We start from the raw sequence: 14,065 nt of genomic DNA, 5'->3' as shown, positions 1-14,065 counted from the left end.
TTAGAGTGGAAGATATTTTTCCTTTCACACTGTTTGCTCAGTGACTGGTACAATAAATTTATTCCTTCTGTGGTATAACTTATCACTTATATTTTTTCACTTAGGATTTTCTGCCGCTTTTTGGTAAAAATGGCAACTAATGGTGCTGTTCTGAAGAGGCTGGAACAAAAGGGTGCAGAAGCAGACCAAATTATTGAATATTTAAAGCAGCAAGTTGCTCTTCTTAAGGAGAAAGCAAGTAAGATTTTACATTTTTGAAGGAGATACTTAAAGTGAATTCACATATTGAAAGCACCAAAACTGTGTTTACCCCATAAATTATTACTTTATCCTCTTGATGATAACTTTTAGATTCCTTTAATATTTTAATTTTGAATAAAATAATATTTTGGGATTAAGATAAATTAGAATTGGTATGTAGTGAATTAATGTAGAAACAACATTAACTTAAGAGTGCTAGAGAAAAATTAATGTTTAAAATAAGTTGATAAAAAATTAGAGATTAAATGAAGAAAATTGGGTAAAATCAAATCTGGATTCAAATATCTCCTATCAATAAATACTCATATTACCCTCTACTAAGGCATCTTCTGAAGTGATTTTTACATTTTTTTCAGTATGTCTTTAAATTTTACCTAGAAGTTGCTATGATATGTACAAAAATATCAAATCTGACTATGCTTTTAGGATTAAGGTTGAATTTTGTTTAAGTATATTTTACTTCTCAGTAGTGTTAACAGCATAATGAAAATTCTAAGTCTTTTATCATAACTAATGGAAATAAATGCTGTTGTTTGGTGTGTAAGATTGTGAATGGCTTATAGAATCGTACATTTACTCTTCAGAATATTCTTTACTTTAAGATACTGCTTTAATTATTTCCTTTTTATAATGTCTTACAAGTGTTTTTTCTTATTTTTCTTACAATTCTTAAAGGATGGTTTTTGTTATTTTTCTTAAAGTTTTTAATGTTTCTTTCCATTAGTAAGATAAAGAGATTGGAGATGATCAGTACTTCTATGAATTTTTTCTTATATGGGTGACTGTTAGCATCTTGACTAGCATTTCAGTTTTCTAATTAAAAAAAGGAACCTTTTTATACTTACTGCATATTTATTCTTTATCATTTACATTTATCATTTGGTAGCCTATCCTTGTACTTCTTAGTTCCATTGTTCCTATTTTGCAATAAATATTTTGTAAAACCTCTTAACATTTTATAAAGAAAATATTTTCCAGATAAAGTAACCTACCTAACCTACCTATACGCATAATTTCAAAACATTCATTAGCCATGTATATAATACACAGGAGAATTTAAAAAGAAAATAATTTTATAAATAGGAATGATAAAAATACCCATTTTAGTAAGTAAATACTTAGGTAGGATGCTAATACCAGACTTATGAGAAAGTCATATGCTACATGATTTACATACACAGAATCACCAAGAATGCAACAGATATAATGCTAATTGGTATGAGTGTGTATTTATTCTGCCTTTACGTAAGTGACTCCGATAGCAAACGCAGCTTTCAGTTATGTTCTCTATTTACTCAGAATGATGAATAATTCTTGAGATAAAGCTGTGAACAAAACAAAATACAGTCTAGATCTATATGGTATTTGACTTACAGAAAATTCAGGGTGTGATGAAAATGTTTAAGAATATTTTGTGTTTATATTTAAAAAGTAGGATCTAAGCTCAAATAATTAACAGGATTTTCACCTACACAGATGTACAATCGGTCACTGGAAAATTGTGCAGAATGTGAGATAGCTCTTTGAGTGTATCTAGCATATTTCAGGACATCTGACAGCCCTAATTTATGCCCAAAAATACTCCTGCAGATTTTAAGAATCCTACATAGGGAGCAGTAATCACCCCACTGAGAATCATTGCTTTTTTTTTAATCCTTTGTATATCCTATTGCTCATCTTTAACACATATATATTGAGCAAATCTTGAAGCTATTTCACTCACTGAATGTTTTACCAGCCTAGCCTCTGAGACATTAGGAAAAGAAGAATAACAGATTGCAGGGTAATGGTTAAAAAGAAAGAAGTGAGAATAGTTTTTTTATGGTTTGCTATCAGATCTCGAGCTTAAAGAAATAATAATGTGTCTTAATACTTGTCTCATTTCAGCAGTTTACTTATTATGTAGTTGTCATTACCATCTTTATGGAATCTAGAAAAATGATTTATAAACAAAACTAAAAAAGTTTTTTAATGTTTATTCAGTTTTTGAGAGACAGCGGAAGCAAAGGAGGGAGGTGGTTAGAGAGAGAAGGAGACACAGAATCCAAAGCAGGCTTCAGGCTTCAGGCCCTGAGCTGTTAGTGGGGCTTGAACCCACCAACTGTGAGATCATGACCTGAACCGAAGTCAGATGCTCAACTCACTGAGCTACCCAGGTTCCCCATAAATGAAACTTTTCTGTTCCATTATTATTTCACAGATTTTCTTCTTTTTCCTCTATTTTAATTATCATGTTATTTTAATAAATCCTAAAGGATTTATTAAAATATATAAAGGAATAGGAAAACATTTGTTTACTGGTATTATCTTAGTTATGTTTATACTGGTATGCTCTTTTCAAGTAGTGTTCATAAGAAACCTTTTAGAAAACATGGCTATATTTTTACTGAATTTTCTTAATCCTAGTTTTGCAGGCAACTTTGAGAGAAGAGAAGAAACTTCGAGTTGAAAATGCCAAATTAAAGAAAGAAATTGAAGACTTGAAACAAGAGCTAATTCAGGCAGAAATTCAAAATGGAGGTAATTAAATATAGAAATGATTTGATTTATAATAGGAATTGCACCATTGTTTATTAAGTTAGGTATTATGCTAGATTTCTCATTTTATCCCTATGGTAGACTGTCTTATGTACTTGTCCTCCTTTACAGAAGAGAACATGGAAATTTAGAAAAGGCAAATGATCTTGCCTTAGTTCATGCAAAAAGTGGCAGAGCATCTTTTCCTATGCATGTAGTGATCAAAAAGCATCAAAATCCTATACTTTTAGTGATGTTGAGCATCTTTTCATGAGCTTGTTGGCCATCTGTAAGTCTTTGGGAAAATTTCTATTTAGGTACTATGCCCATTTATCAAGTGGATTATTATTATTGGTGTTGAATTATTGTTATTATTGGTGTTAGATTGTAGAAATTATTTATATAATTTGGATATTAACCCCTTATCAGATATGTTATTTACAGATGTCTTCCCTCATTCAGTTAGTTGCCTTTTTGTTTTATGGATGGTTTCTTTCACTGTGCAAAAGCTTTATTCTGGTGTAGTCTTAGTAGTTTAGTTTTGTTTCACTTGCTTCAGGAGACAGGTTTAGAAAAATGTTGCTGTGGCTGAAGAGAAGTTACTGCCTATGTTTTCTTTAAGGAATTTTATGGTTTCAGGTCTCACATGTAGGTCTTTCATCCATTTTGAGTTTACTTTTGTGTATTGTGTAAGAAAGTGCTCCAGTTGCATTCTTTTGCATGTAGCTGTTCAGTTTTCCGAGCACCATTTGCTGAAGAGACTTTTTTCCATTGTATATTCTTACCTCATCAGAGAAATCATGTTGTACATCTGAAAGTAATGTAGCACTGTATGTTAATTATACTTGAATTAACAGAAAACTATGCTTTTAATCTTTGTGCTGAATGCTTCAACTAAGTCATCACTGTTCCCTATTAGTAACTGAAAATAAGCCATAGTAATATTTAGCTGACATTAGGTATACTATATGCCAGGCAAGTGTGCCAAGTGCTTCATTTATATTATATATTTTATCCTTAAAATCTTGTGTACACAAATGTCCTTGTTTTATACATGAGGAAATTGAAGCTTACAGGTATAAAGTAATTTGCTTGAAATCATTTAAATTTTATAAATGTTAATTTATTTTGAGGGAGAGAGAGAGAGAAGGTGTGTGTGTGTGGTGGGGGGCAAGCAGGGGAGGGGCCAAGAGAGAATCCCAAGCGGGCTCCATGCTCAGCGCAGTCTGATGCAGCACGGCTTAATCTCACAATCGTGAGGTCATCATGATCTGAGCTGAAATCAAGAGTCGATTGCTTAACCGACTGAGCTACCCAGGCACTCCTGAAATCATATAAGTTTTAAGTTATTTAACTCAGCAGATAATTATCACTTCAATTGTTACAAATAAAATTTTAAATTTTATTGAATTATTTTAAGGGTGTCAAGACAAATTTACATTATTATAAAACAACAATAATAATAGCTCTATTATAATATCAAAGCACTACACAGAAAGGCATTTGAGTATATTATAGAAAGTCCTTCCTAAGTAAGTTAAGGAGGCCCAAGTATAGTGAATTTACCCTTAGGTAGAGGGAGCTAAACAAAATTATGGAAAAATCAATAATGTGTGCTTAAAACTATCAACTAAAGAGAATATTGTTGGTTAATGGAAAATATGATTTTTTCCAAGACAAAGAGATTTGGAATACAGGTACAGAATTAAATAAAATATTAGCAATGTAAAACTGCTTTCCATTTTCCTGGTTCTAAAAGACTGCCCTGGAACATTTTAAACTCTGATCTTATTACTGAGACGCTAAAGCATATCAACAGCTTGAATTAAAGTATTGCATTCTGTCAAACAGTGAAACATAAAATAAGGAGTGTGATATTACTTAATGAAACAGTAGTCTCCAGGGAACTTAAAAATACCTCAGAAAAGTGCTCAGAATATTGGCCAGAATCTAACCCACATCAAAATCCCTCACAAGATTTGCTTTTCTATATTCACTAGGCTTTGAGAGTGTTTTTCACATTGCTGAAGGAATTTTCTTCTTAAAGTCTGCTTTTTGAAATAAAATTATGTACATGCATCTCCATTAATTCTGATAAAGAAATGACTATTCTTAAAACACTTTCCCAGTTAATTATTCAGTATAAAAGTATTCAGTGAAAAACATGCCATCTTGCCAAACCATGAGAGGATAGTCTCTGGAGACAGACTGCCTGAGTATAATTCTTTTTTTCCTACTCACTCTATGTGTGATGGGCCAATTTTTTAACTTCTGTATTACTCATGTTGATCATCTGTAAAGGGGAATGTGAATGGAACTTACTGCTTTCAGAGGTGCCTGAGTGGCTCAGTAACTTGAGTGTCTAACTCTTGATTTCGGCTCAGGTCATGATCCCAGGGTCATGGGATCAAGTTCTGTTTCCGGCTATGCACTGAGCACAGAGATTGCATAAGATTCTCTCTCTCTCTCTCTCTCTCTCTGCCTCTCTCCCTTGCTTTCGCTCTCTCAAAAAAATAAATAACTTACTGCTTTTAGGGTATTTATGAGAATTATAAGGATTAATTCATATAAAGCATTTTGAAAAGTTTCTAGGAGATAGTCCATAATAACTGTTAGTTATTATTATCTGTAATTGTCTCAGTTGAGTCATTGATTAAATTAGAATTATTTACCTTTTGTCATGTTTAAAATATACTTCATTTTTTGGCAGCCTCTTTACAATCTTAGAAGAGATTTGATGATCATATATAGTGAGTTTTTCTTTTAAAAAGAGTTCATAATGACTTTATTTCATTTTCTGTGTCAGTGAAACAAATACCATTTCCATCTGGTACTTTACTGCAAGCTAATTCCCCAGTTTCTGAAAAAGTGATACAGTCTATACCAATAACAACTGTATCTTCTGGTGCCAAAGAACAGATGACAGGAGGAAGAGCAGAAGAAAAGATGAAAGAGAAAATTGAAATTAAAGGTATTTTTAACCTTCGAGTTTACTTGGCTCTTAACTGGTTTATCGGATGTCAACATTTTTCGTAATAATCGTGATGTCAAAGAAAGTTGAAACCTTAATGAACTAGAATAAAATTAGGAACAGTATGATATTGGAACATAGAAACTGAGCCCTAAAGGAATATGTGAAGATCGACCAGGTTGACTGGGTAAGAGTATGGTATTTGAGGTCGAGTATGTTTTACCATAATTAAACATAGAAAGTAGAGGTCCATATGTAATTTGAGGATACTAAATTTTAGTGTATATTTCAGTTTCAGAGAAGTCACATGTAGAAAGTTAGCTTTCTCATCTTTTCTAATTTATTCTTAACCTATTGCTTAAAGCTGTTCTTATCAGAAATCTGACTCCTCCGTTTTGACCTAGTGTCCTTTACTCCTTTGTAGATTTCATTTTTCTAGGTATGTCTAAAAAACGTATATTCATTCACATACCTCTCATAACACTTATACCCGCTTAAGAGTGTTTGGAAATATGGCTGAGGAATTTGTGAACTAACCAAAGCCAATTTAGCATCTAACACATGCCCATTCCTTTTGGGAAACATCAGTAACCTTTCTTAGAAGTAGATAGGGGCTGCACATCTTCTACATAACTTAACCACTAGCTGGTGTGGTTATAGGGAAAGCAAGTCAAACTAATTCTTTGACTTTATAAAATTTATTAAGATCTAGGCACAAAACAATCAGCCTGTTCTAAGTATGATGAAGTCCATACCCAAAAGAAGATATGTTGTTGTTTTTGTGACTGCAGGATTAATCTTCTAGTCAAATTCTTACTATTTCCAGTACCTTGCTTCTCAGTAAATATTTGTTCAAAGATTAAGCAGAGGTATAGTTGAGAAGGAGTGCTTCTAAGTCACAACTACTTAACTCTACCCTGTAGGTTGCATGCGAATAAGTTTTTATTTTGTTTTACATTTTTTTTTTCTGCCAGAGAAGCTAAATGTAAACTTAAGGAATATGAACTCTTCATAGGTTCCATTTTGATTCAGTGACCAAAGAGATCAAAATGCTAAAAGGAGTTAGATTATTGACATATAAATAAGAGGAATATTTTTAAAACATTAGAATAAAACGTTCTTTTCTACTCCATAGTCGTTCAGATAAACCTAAACCCTAAGTCTTCAGAGACTTCATGTGGGGCATTGATGATTCAGTGGAAGAATTCTCGCCTGCCTAAGACTTAGAAGTATTAGAAGAGAGAAGTATTTTAGCAGTGAAGTTATATTTGATTGTAGTCCTTTCTCTTAGCTATCTACTAATTGGGATGTTCTTCCTAAATAAAGGATTTTTCACTTTCTAAAGAGTCACAGTAAAAATTCTAAAGGATTTTCTCCAGCTCTGCTTAAGGGAAAGGCAAATTTTCTCAGTAAAAGTTCTTTTAATATCTTAAGCTTTGTAGACCATAAAGTCATTATCACAACTACTCAACTCTGCTGTACTGCAAAAGCATCTGTAGACAATATGTAAATAAATGAACATGGTTTATCAACTTCTACTCTATGTCTTTAACTAGAGATTTAGGCAGTTATGTAAGAGAAATAGCACTTAGGGTTCAGGAAATTATGACTTGAATAATTCTTTCCTTTGTTACTATTTAAGTTATGGTAGGAGATAAACACTCTTTCTTTAAAAGCTCATCAGTATTGATGCTAGTGAGTTTTTCATAGTTTATTTTTATTTTAATTCTGATGTATAACTATTCAAAAATATTTTTTAGAGAAAAAGGAGAAAAAACAACAATCAGCAGCAGGAAGTGCTGACTCTAAGCCAATAGATGTTTCTCGTCTGGATCTTCGAGTTGGTTGTATCATCACTGCCAGAAAACATCCTGATGCAGATTCTTTATATGTAGAAGAAGTAGACGTTGGAGAAGCAGCCCCAAGAACAGTTGTCAGTGGCCTGGTGAATCATGTTCCTCTTGAACAGGTAATCTGTACAATTTAAGTTACTTCTGCATACAAATGTCACTTTTTCTTGATGTTCTTCCATATAATTTTGTATTAGGTGACCATACAACATGAGCCAATATTTGGAGCATCTGGCTCCATGCTGACAGTGTGAAGCCCGCTGTGAATTCTTACTGCCCCTCTCTTTGCTCCTCCTCCTTACACTCTAAATCTCTCTCAAATAAATAAACATTTAAAAAAAGAAGAGGGATGCATTATTTTTTCTCAGTTTTTAAAATGTTTTTAGTTTTGTATTTTATATGTAATACAGTATAAATATCTGTATTATCATTTTTCTTTCATGGATTTTTATTATTCCTTGATTTTTTAAATCACTGTTATATGAACCCAGAAAGTATCAATCTAAAAAGTAAGAGTAAGAACATGCCTTTTTTTTCCTTTATAATTCAAGCAGTATTTTCATACTTGAAGAAAAAAATGCTTGAGAGGGGTTAATGGAGCTTGAACTTACAATTTTAATTGGTTTTTTTATTTCTTAAAAACTGGAGTTTTATATTTTGTTGTTAGGTATTTAAAGTGTGTGTGTGTGTGTGTGTGTGTGTGTAGACAAACATACGTATTTCCAATGACTGAAAAAAATTAGAGGCAGTTATGGTTTTAATTTGGTCTTTTAAGACATCTTCTACAGTAATTTGAGTCATCTGTGTATTTACTCTGTCTCATGGTGCTTCGGAGATCCTGCAAAGGCTATAGACTTTAATATTAAAAGAATCCTACTTCTCTGTTCATTGCCAGCTCTGTTGCTTATTGACTTTGCAATTGTGGATAAACCCCTACATTCATTCATTCATTCATACTTCCAGATGCACATCGTTATTGGATACCTGCAGTGTATCGGGCACTATTCTTGATAAGGGATATAGCAATGAATTAAGATGATTGGCAGGTAGGTAGGTAGGTACATTTTTTTTTTTTTTTAGAAAAAAAAACCTGCCTTTGTGAAGCTCACGACCCTATGGGGGAATGAGAAAAATCAACATATTCAGTATATTAAATAGTGGTAAATATTAAAAGAAAAATAAAACATGGAATGAATCTGGGAGTTGTTGAAGTTAGAATCATAAGAAAAAGTGACATTTAAGTAAAGGTCTAAGAAAGTGAAGAAGAATCATGTGTCTGTCTGGTAGAAGAGCATTTCAGGCAGTTCTAAGTCAGATGGGTGCCTGGCATGTTGAAAGAACAGGAAGTAGTGTCACTGTTAGTGTCACTGTAGCAGAGTGAACAAGGGGGAATACCATGCAGTATGAAATCGGAGAGAGAGGGATGCCAAAGGACATAGATCTTACAGATCATTGTGAAGACTTTGACTTTTATTCTGAGTGAGATGAAAGCCAATGGAGAACTGTTGAGCTAAGGAGAAATGTGACACACCTCATATAGTAATAGGTTCTGGCTGTTCTGTTGAGTAGAGAAAAGTGGAAATAAGGAGTTTAGTGAAGAAGTTTCTCTTTAAAAAAAAGATAGACTTGGTTCATGTGTATGCTTTTTTCCACCTCTTTTTAACATTCATCTTTTATAGGACCAGGACTTCTTTATAACTGCTTATGAAGTTAGGTTCATAAGAAGTCCCGGAGAAGAGAACCAATTGATCTTGAGCCAGCTCAAATTGGAAAAACTCCTCCTATATTGGGCTTCATCTTTCTTGCTCACATACAGTTTCTTCTCTTCCTAAAACTGTCATTCATAACCTTAAACAAAGCTGTTTATATACACATCTTTATCTAACCTCTCAAGGCAGTAATAGTAAACATTTTATAAAGCAGAGCACTTTGCCCCCCAAATTACATGCTAAACTTTGTAGATTTTTGCGTTTTTCTAAGATAAAGGTCCATGAGTATCATCTGATACCTTAACAGTTGCATCTAGCTAACCCTGTTGTTTTTTCTTATACATATTTGCTATAACTTCTAACATGCGGCATTTTCAAATTATTTATATGAAGAAGAGTCTTATTCATAAGAACTCTGAAAAGGGGGCCTTTTGAATTTGAGTCGTAGGCCTCGTACTATTTTTATTTGTTATTATTTTTTAATCATAGAATTTGGGGTTAATTTGCTGTAACATTAATTTATAAAAGCATTATTTTGAGAGAGAGCATACACTCGTGTGGGAGAGGCCGAAAGAGAGATGCCAAGTACGCTTTGTGCTGTCAGTGCAGAGCCTGAATAGGGCTCCAACTCAAGAACCGTAAGATATGACCTGAGTTGAAATCAAGAGTCAGACAGTAGACCAGTTGAGCCACCCCAATATCCCCCAAACCATCCTTTTTACTTTTATTTTTATTTTTTTAATGTTTATTTTTTTGAGAGAGACAAGGGGCAGAGAGAGGGAGACACACAATCCAAAGCAGGCTCCAGGCTCTGAGCTGTCAGCACAGAGCCTGACATGGGGCTCAAACTCATGGACTGTGAGATCATGACCTGAGCAGAAGTCGGATGCTTAACCAACAGAGCCACCCAAGCGCCCTGCATCTTTTTTATTTTGAATGTGCCTTTTCTCTTCCCCTGCTATGATAATTCTCTTGTATGCTGTTTTATTTTAAGCCTGTCAAAAGAATATAAATAACTGTATTCCTTATATTTGATAATTGGGGAAGAAAGTAAGACACTTTAACTTATGAAGATTAAAGAAATTTCTGTTCACTTCAATGACAAATTGTAGAAATGGCCCTAAATGTTATATGCAGTGCTTTTGATACTTGTTTTTGAAGTATAGTTCACTTGCAATGTTATATTAATTTCAGGTGTACAGTTGTTTCAGTGATTTAACGTTTCTGTACAACACTCAGTGCTCACCACAGTAAGTGTAGTCACCATGCAAAGTTACTAAAATATTATTGACTATATTCCCTATGCTGCACTTTTCATCTCCATCACTATTTATTTTATAACTGAAAGTTTGTTCCTCTTAATCTCCTTCACCTGTTTTGCCCATCCTCCCATCTACTCTCCCGTCTGCTCCCTTCTGACAACCACAAGTTCATTCTCTATATTTAAGGGTCTGTTGTTTATTTCTTTTGTGTTTTAGATTCTACATATAAATTTAGAATTTGTCTTTCTCTGATTGCTTTTCACTTTACATCAATACCATCTGGGTCTATCCATGTCGTCTTGAATGGCAAGATTTCTTTTTTTGTGGCCGAGTAATATTCCACTATATGTATATTCCACATTATGTACATTCCATATGTGTGTATGCATACACATAGGCACATGTATGAATGTATATACACTCATATGTATGTATATATCTTTATCCGTTCATCTATCTATGGACACTAGGATTGCTTCCGTATCTTGGCTATTAGAAGTAATCTTGCAGTAAAGGTAAAGGGTGCTTATATCTTTTTGAATTTGTGTTTTCATTTTCTCTGGGAAACTACCCAGCGGTGGAATTACTGCATCACATGCTATTTCTATTTTCAATTTTTTGAGGAACCTCCAGACCTTTTCCACAGTGGTTGTACTGATTTACATTCCACCAGCACTGCATGAGAGTTCATTTTTTTTCTCCATATCCTTGACAACACTTATTGCTTGGCTTTCTGGTACTAGCAGTTCTGCCTGGTGTGAAGTGATACCTCATTGCAGTTTTGATTTGCAGTTCCCTGATGAATAGTGATGTTGAGCATTTTTTTGTGTATCTGTTGGCCATCTGTATCTTTCTTGAAAAATATCTACTCAGGCCCTCTGTCCATTTTTAATTGGCTTGTTTGTGGGGTTTTTTTGTTTTTGTTTGGTTTTGGTTTTTTTTTTTTTTTTTTTTTTTTTTTTGGTGTTCAGTTGTGGAAGCTCTTTATGTATTTTGGATATTAACCCTTTATGGGAAGTATCATTTGCAAATGTCTTCTCTCATTCAGTAGGTTGCCTTTTTGTTTTGATGATGATTTCTTTGTTGTGCAAAAGGTTTTATTTTCACTTAGTCCTATTAGTTTAAATTTGCTTTTGTTTCCCTTGCCTGAGGAGACATATCTAGAAAACTGTTTCTGTGGTCTTTATCAAAGAAATTACTGCTTATGTTTTCTTTTTTGGGTCTCATACTTAGGTCTTTAATCATTTTGAATTTATTTTTGTGTATGGTGTAAGAAAGTGGTCACGTTTTATTTTTTTACATGTAGCTGTCGAGTTTTCCCAACACCTTATATTGAAAAGACTATCTTTTCCCAATTATATATTCTTGTCTCCTTTGTTGTAGATTACTTGACCTTATAAGTGTGGTTTTATTTCTGGGCTCTCTATTCTATTCCATTGATCTATATGTGTCAATTTTGTGCCATATTATACTGTTTTGATTACTACACTTTTGTAGTATATCTTGAAATCTGGGATTATGATACCTCCAGTTTTGTTCTTCTTTTTCAAGATTGGTGTGGCTGTGGATCTTCTTATGACTACAGTGACTCTCTTGGCTACCTGTTTTTGCACTGGGCAGGGTTTACTTCCAGTGCTCTTGAGGGAGTTGTGAGCTCACTGGTGGATGGGGACAGCACTCATCTTAGCTGTCTTCAGCTAGCCTCTGTAACAGCTGCAGGTGCGTGAAGGGCAGGGCTTGCTCCCTGCACAGCCTGATAAGAGGCCTCACTGCTGTGAGGTTGTGATTGCGCTGGTGTATAGGGTTAACTCCCCTTCTTTCCAGGACCCTCACTTTGGAGTGGTCTAAGACCCAGCTTGCTTCCTGTATTTGACATGGTAGGATCTATTGGAAGGGCACCTCCTGTTGTGGGTGGATTAGGTGGTGCATGTCTGCAAAGGAATGCTGGGGCTGGCCATGTGGTGCTGGTAAATTAGATGGAGAGTGAAAGCACTGGTTCCTGCAAGCTTCCGGCCATCTGGGCAGGAGAGGGCAAGAAAAATGATGCCCTCTGCCACTTCTTTCTTTCCCAGAGATATTTCTGGTAGATCTCTGCCCCTCTAGCATAGCCTAAGATTAGTCAGTAAGTCTTCACAAATTCCTCAGACACTTCAAACTGCTGCTTTGGTGCTGTGTCTAGTGATGGCTCTTTTAGTGCAGGGGGCTTAGTTTACTGACACTCTCTGGTTTTCCCACAGTTAAGCCCTGCTGACTTTTAAAGCTTCTAGAGTTAAGTCGATTTTCAAAGCCAGATGTTAGGAAGATTAATCTTCCCAGTTTGGGTCCCCATATTACTTTTCTGTGTTTTGTGACGTTCATCCTGTTTGTGGTTAGTTGCCAGGGTTCCCAACTTTGTCTCTACTCTCCCTATCCTTTTTGATTTTGTCTTCTCTTTAGCTGTAGATGATCTGTACTGCCAGTCTTCAGATCGATCTCAGAGTTAGTTGCAGTAGATTCAGTTGTTTCATTGGTGTGTCTGTGGAGCCAACTAGGTGAGCTCAGGACCCTCCTACACATCTTCCCAAGAGTCTGAGAGAGTCCCAAGAGTAATATTTAAATTAGTAAATGAATCTTGCATAGTATTGACAATGACAAATATGTAAGGGAAAAAAGGATTGTTCATGTATTTCAGTGCTAACACTATGCTAAATGCTTTACATACATGTTATAATATACTCCTAGAGGAGGCTATTTAAGTTTGATATCATTTTCCTCATTTTGTGAAGATAAAAAACACTTCAACTTTATACAGTCTTATTGCTAGTACATGGCAGCTAAATCCAAAACCACATCTGTTTCACTCAGTCTAAAAATTATTTAACTCCATAGTCTTACCCCTGCCCTTACAACTATAATGCACTTTGTGGCAATTTTTTTTCATGTTTATGTAAGATTTCATAACAACAATAAAAGATTTTGGACACAGAGACAGGTATATCTAAAAAAATCGAACATTTTATATTTAGCATATTAGATGTACATTAGTTTACTCTAGGGATAATTATTCTAAATCTCTGTATATATTTATTCATCAATTTATGTTTCACACAGATGCAAAATCGGATGGTGATTTTACTTTGTAACCTGAAACCTGCAAAGATGAGGGGAGTAATATCTCAGGCAATGGTGATGTGTGCTAGTTCACCTGAGAAGGTTGAAATCTTGGCACCCCCTACTGGATCTGTTCCTGGAGACAGAATTGTTTTTGATGCTTTTCCTGGTAAGTATTAGTTATTATTTAAAATAGTTTGGGAATCATTGTTTTCTTATAGTATTTAGTTTAAAACCAATCTTGTGTATGACTCCCAGGCTTTACATTAATTGACCATTATTATTGAGGTTTTATTATTGCATTTCTTGAGATTAGTTCAAGGTGGCACATTAAGCACAACCATCTAACTGTCACACTCCCCATGAATACACACATTGCATAAAACATTAGAGAGGGGTGCCTGG

At 34.3% G+C, this 14,065-nt stretch overlaps 1 protein-coding gene across 5 annotated transcripts in view; it reads left to right on the top strand.

The window, feature by feature from the left end:
- Positions 1-14,065, top strand: part of AIMP1 (aminoacyl tRNA synthetase complex interacting multifunctional protein 1) — a 38,594-nt gene that overhangs the window by 10,263 nt on the left and 14,266 nt on the right. For 3 of the 5 annotated variants that reach the window (XM_029942333.1, XM_029942317.1, XM_029942323.1), the window contains exons 2-6: positions 105-238; positions 2,668-2,781; positions 5,585-5,749; positions 7,510-7,718; positions 13,661-13,829. In XM_029942333.1, coding sequence (XP_029798193.1) covers positions 130-238; positions 2,668-2,781; positions 5,585-5,749; positions 7,510-7,718; positions 13,661-13,829 — 766 coding nt within the window. In that variant the 5' untranslated portion in view covers positions 105-129. The remainder of the gene's footprint in view (positions 1-104; positions 239-2,667; positions 2,782-5,584; positions 5,750-7,509; positions 7,719-13,660; positions 13,830-14,065) is intronic. The other 2 variants (XM_029942342.1, XM_029942351.1) reach the window with 2 other exon arrangements.

Source organism: Suricata suricatta, chromosome 1 (assembly GCF_006229205.1).
Source record: "Suricata suricatta isolate VVHF042 chromosome 1, meerkat_22Aug2017_6uvM2_HiC, whole genome shotgun sequence".
NCBI classification, from domain to species: Eukaryota; Metazoa; Chordata; class Mammalia; order Carnivora; family Herpestidae; genus Suricata; species Suricata suricatta.
The sequence above is the reverse complement of the archived record's forward strand: the minus strand, read 5'-3'. Positions and strand labels throughout refer to the sequence as shown.